General features: G+C 39.5%; 1 protein-coding gene across 1 annotated transcript; it reads right to left on the bottom strand.

Annotated features, from left to right (window-relative positions):
• Window positions 1–250: 250 nt before the first annotated feature.
• ndufc1 (NADH:ubiquinone oxidoreductase subunit C1) lies at window positions 251–4,576 on the bottom strand. Its single transcript, XM_086178873.1, has 4 exons — window positions 4,441–4,576; window positions 1,594–1,697; window positions 487–562; window positions 251–372 (listed from the first exon to the last, which is right to left on the bottom strand). The coding sequence occupies exons 1-3, from the start codon at window positions 4,484–4,486 to the stop codon at window positions 503–505; spliced, it is 210 nt and encodes a 69-aa protein (XP_086034999.1). The 5' UTR covers window positions 4,487–4,576; the 3' UTR covers window positions 251–372; window positions 487–502.
• Between the last annotated feature and the right edge of the window lie 821 nt (window positions 4,577–5,397).

Below are 5,397 nucleotides of genomic sequence, written 5' to 3'. Positions count from 1 at the left end.
CACACTCATTCAAGTTATACACGCACATAAGCATTCACCTTCATTCATACGTCACATAGACAACCATGCAATCCCTCATTCATGCATCATATAGACATACAATTATTCCCTCCATCATTCATACACCACATAGATATTCACCCATTCACTTTAATTTCACTTTTTTTTTTTATGTGTCGTTTGGGATTCTCTGAGAAGTGCGGTACGTCATCTCCTTCTGAAGGTAACCGTGACAACAAAGTGACCACAGTTTGTATTTACACATGATATAATTTTAATTTATGCAGATTTTGTTGTGAGCACAGGAGGAACGCAAGGAGTAGAAACAGGTGGAGAAAGTCCTCCAGACAGGCATCAGGTAGCTCCCCTCCGCTGTGGTGAAAGAAAAAAACACACAAAGACCTTTGATTTCTTCATTGAAAGGGAATAGAAAGGTGATTAATGGTGCTTTGGAGCTCGAGTCGGCCGGCATGAGAAGAAACTCACGTGCTAGAAATCGGAGTTATTCCAGACCGTTCCTCGCTTTGTACTCGCGTACATCGGTGCTGTGCTGCCTGAAGAGCTGCGGGGAAATACACACACAGACAATACCCCGGTCACCCAGACATGATATTCAATTCCAATCGGTCGCACTCGATCCCACCACAATTCCTGTGTTCAACAAGTGAACACGTAGGACAAACCGGTAGGTGGAAGTCATTTGTCCCACACTATATCACCCAAAACAAACGCAATGGTATCAGTGTAGGTTTGATTGTTGGGAAACAAGAGAAGTCCATTGGTTGGGGCCTGGCTCGGATTGTTGGACCTCCGAATTGTTGGGTGTGCATGGAACAGTTTTGAGAAGGTGAAATCCTCTGTTAGTGAAAGGTCGCACTAGGACCCCCCCATCTCTTCAGCGCAGGTGTCTCCAGTTTGACAAAGATGGCTTAGTTGCCCTCCTCTCTCGAACCATCTGTCAGAATGCGGTACGTTCCTGCCTTCAGGTGGTGTCTGATGATGTAGACGTCTTCGAGATCCTCATTGCTTTTAAGAGCAAACACCGCATTCTCGACCGTGCATCTGAGTATTCTGTGTCGGATCGCTCTGGTCGTTGCCTTGGGTGTCGTGGGATTTGACAACACATGACATCAGCATAGCGAATCCCATTTCACTTCAACCTCCGCCCATCCCACAGTTCTATACAGGACATCAAGAAGTGAAATGTCTTCAAGGGAAAGAAACTTAGATCAACAGCCGTGATGAAATTTGACGGCAATTGACCCCGCGGTATACAGTACTACCTTGACTTAAGAGTTTAATTGTTTCGTAAGTTAACTAACTGAGCGTAACTGATCATAAATCAAATTAAATTCCCCCATTGAAACAAAATGAAACTCTATTCATCCGTTTCACCCCACCAAGTTACGTGTTTTTAAATACCAAACACATACTTCAAAAAATAACAAATGCTGTCAAAAAATACAAGATAAATGAGAGAGTAAAGAAATAAACGTTTCTTTTATTAAGTGTATCAGCGCCACATAGAGACAGACGATGTGTGTACATGAAGGGAATGACCCGACATATGACGCGTTCCCCGCGGTCACTTACCAGGGCCCAAAGGAAAGCTGATGTCCCGAAGGCCAGACCCACTCGTAACCAGTTGGGGTTGGTGAAGTCGGGCTTAGAGCTTGTGAACATCGACCTGGATCCAACTGCGGAGGTAGAGAGGCAGGTCGGAAACCCATTGTTCCATGAGAGATTATGAAAATTACACAATCGACACAATCGACTGCGCTGCCCTGTGAGTTCTGGAGGCTAGACGCACGGGACGAGCATTTCTAATCGCGTTCACTCGATTAAATATAGATTCTCATAAGACCTAAACACAAAAGCGAGGAACAATTATATGATATATGTTAGGAACTATTTTTAAAGCTTGAATAGAGTTGGGATAAAATGACAGCATCTATGACTTGGTCATTATTGTAAAAGAAATGAAGAGTACTGCTTTGCATGCCAATGTAACATTCATTCCTTTATTCTCTATCCTGCTTATTCTGTATTTAAGAGTGGCGGGGTTGTTGGAGCTTATTCCAGCTGTCATTGGGTGAGATTTGGGGTTCATCCTGGTCCAGTCACCAGCCTATCAAAAGGCCAGATATAGATACAAACAATCATTCACTCTTTTATTCAAAAATCTGGGCAATTTTGTGTCTCCAATTGACCTTCTGAGTCCCCAGACATGGAGAGAACATGCAAACTTTACACAGAAAGGCTGTGGAATCCAACTGGGACCTTGCTGTAAGGCATAAGTGCCAACAACTGTGCCCCAACATGACATGAGGTGGAAAATTGTTAGTTAAAAGTGACAGTCATTGAAAAAACTATTTTAGTTTTATTACAAGAAAAACGTGAATAAATCTAAATTCTATTCAAACCAGCACTGGGATGGTTAATTATGTAACCAAAGGGTCTGTAACCTTTACTCTTAAAAGAGCTGTGTTTGCTTTTACCACCTCTCCCATCCAATAACATCCACTTGGGAGCCACAAATCTATTCAACCCCGAAAATGAAGATAATGCAGTGCATAAATGTTAAAAATAGGCCAGTTTGTATTTAGCTTTGATTTAAGTCAAATTTGTTTTTAATGAATGTTTCTTTAGTGTATCCTCTATTAGTGAACGGCTTTCCTATCTCCCAAGCCGCCTCGAAATAAGCAGCAGTTGCAACAGCAGCGGAAGTCAAGTATGAAGACACAAAACTATATTCGTCGTGCTCAGCTTGTGTCAATAGCGAACAAACCGTATCTTGGCGCCGGCTGTTTGAACAAGATCCTACCCTCTAGCTGGAGCCACTATGCTTTTTTTCCCTCTCTATTCAAACGCCATGTGATTGGTCAACTACACGAAGTGCCATGATAGGAAGGGTTAGAGGGGTAAGGGCGCCAGTTGCAGACAATACACAGTGAGCGAGAGACGGAGAAACAGGAGGGAGGAAGACTAGTTAGAAATGTTACCAGGTTGCTGCTTTTTATACTTTTGTTATACATTTACACATGTAAATGTAAACACATGTACACATGTTCTCTCAGTTGTTTCACTGTAAATACTTAACAGTTTATAGATATTAAATGTCTTTTTGACTTTTTGTCAAAAGGAGATGGGTATTCCTTGTACAAGACGGTGACAAGACCTGGGATGTTGTTTGGGGTCAAAGACAGTGAGGAAAACAGGAGGCAGAGCTAAAGGTAGGAGAGATGTTGAGGTTCTCTTTGGGAGAGAGGAGGATGGATAGGAGGATAGGATCAGGGGTGAGTCCATCAGAGGGACAGTGAACTTTAGATGTTTTGGACATAAGGTCAGAGGGTGATAGTTTGGATGTGTACAGAGAAAGGATGGTGAAGATCTAAACGGATGCTGAGGTTGGAATTGCCAAGCAGGAGGACAGGAGGAAGAGGAGATTTAGGGATGGAGTGAAGACATGACGTTAGGTTAGATGTTAGATGAAGTGAACAGCTGACAGGGACAGATTTATTTTGGCTCTTTAGAAATAATGTTTGTAGCACTTACACTAGAGTATGAGAGGTCCTATCACTAATACACATGTGATATGATGGGTTTTTTTTGTAAATTAGGAATTCATTTTCCCTTTTTTTTTCATTAATTTTAGCACTAAATTAATTTAAGCAACTTGGGCGCCGAATATTCTGACTATTTTTAATGAGCCAAACCATAGGAACTCTCATCCATAGCCACTATAAGTTGCTCACTGAATAGGGAAACATATCCGTGCTGCCGATAATATACATACATTTTATCAAGATTTTGTTTCTCTCTCTGCACTGTGACATGACCAACTTAACTGTATATTTACACTACAGTGTATTACTTACTTACGACGTGGTATATTATGCAATAGCTATTTGCTCGTTGGGTAAATATCTGGTTTAAAGACACCTTTGTAAAAACTTTGAAGATTTCAATAAACATATATGAATATTTTACAATATTCACGATGGAAAAGATAAGTAATTATATATCCCAAAAGGATATGTCACCTGTTAGGGGACGTAAGTTGTCAATATAAAATCCCCCTTGGGTAGCTAAACATTCAGTTACAATTTACGTGGTTGTAATTAGTAAATATAGCTATCTGAAAGAATAACAGAAGGTTAAAACTGGACAGTTACTGTGTCAGTCCTCCTAACATCTTTGAGATTTCAAATATACGTTATAAGATTGTTCGAATATGTGGTTAAATGTGTTAAAAAGCAAAGGATAGCAAAGGATGGCAAAGGATAAACTGTTGTGACAGACAGGTAGTGTTAGCACAATGCTAATGCTAGGCTAAGGTCAGGCTCCAAAATAAATGCGGCGTCAATTTTGGTGATAGTGGGTGAAGCACAAAGCTGACTGAGTCCCAATTTCAAATGTGGCAAAAAACGATCAACTTACCTCTGTTGAAAAGAGTGGCTCTGGCTAACAACCGGTTCGAAAACATTTTGGCTATGAAGCCCTTTCCTTCCTCCAAATGGTGCTCCGCGTAATCTGCGAGCAGTTAGCCGTCCTCAGAGGGACGAGTAAACGATTCCCACATCATCGATGAGTACAATTCCAAGGCACACTTTCCAAAGGTGAATTCTAAGCAATATTCAGCTCCGAATACCTTATTAAAATTAAAGTATATATTGCCATCAAATAATTTGATTTTTTGAGGGTGTTTCTTTCCGAAACATAGCAAGAAAAAATCCCAGAGGATGTGTCTTGCGTATTCTTGGATCCTCTCTACTTCCATCAAACCCTCTCAGTTTCACACTGCAAAGAAACGTCTATAAAGTTCGTCTTGTTTTTCTAATTGTGAATGTGAGGGTAATATGATAGTTTTTTTAAACAACTAATATGATAGTATTTTTACAAATTTGTGCACATTTTGTTATGTCGTTTCAAGTGCAATATTTATATTTTATCTATTATCGCTCAGACTTTTATACTATAAACATACTAATGCTGCTGTGAACACAGTTTCAATGTGTAGAAATATGTAATAACAAGACAGAAACTTATTTTTGGTATCATGCTTTGTTATGTTATGTTATGTTATGTTATGTTATGTTATGTTATGTTATGTTATGTTATGTTATGTTATGTTATGTGGTGTTGTGTTGTTATATTTTGTTATGTCGAATAACTCAACATAATTCAATTTAGTTCAAAATATTTATTGTCATTTTTAGTGTCAGGAATAAGAAAACATGCTTTTCTGTACAATGATGCTGGATAGTATGACAGAGTGTTAGTAACATAGAAGAGACATAGGTAACTTATTAAGGACATGATGGAGAATAAATTGAGATGATATGTATTTTATTGATCCCAGGATTGTGATATGAAAATTTCTCAATCCTTGGATCA

Source organism: Fistularia commersonii, chromosome 31 (assembly GCF_037954325.1).
Source record: "Fistularia commersonii isolate RoL2024-O1a breed Wild chromosome 31, RoL_Fcom_v1.0, whole genome shotgun sequence".
Classification (NCBI taxonomy): Eukaryota; Metazoa; Chordata; class Actinopteri; order Syngnathiformes; family Fistulariidae; genus Fistularia; species Fistularia commersonii.
The sequence above is the reverse complement of the archived record's forward strand: the minus strand, read 5'-3'. Positions and strand labels throughout refer to the sequence as shown.

Bases quoted from the DNA above. Each gene is read 5' to 3' on its own strand.
- ndufc1 (XM_086178873.1), bottom strand. From the start codon at position 4,486: ATGTTTTCGAACCGGTTGTTAGCCAGAGCCACTCTTTTCAACAGAG. The intron at 1,698-4,440 runs GTAAGTTGATCG...CTACCTCCGCAG, and splicing joins AGCCACTCTTTTCAACAGAG to TTGGATCCAGGTCGATGTTC. The intron at 563-1,593 runs GTAAGTGACCGC...ATTTCCCCGCAG, and splicing joins CAGCTTTCCTTTGGGCCCTG to CTCTTCAGGCAGCACAGCAC.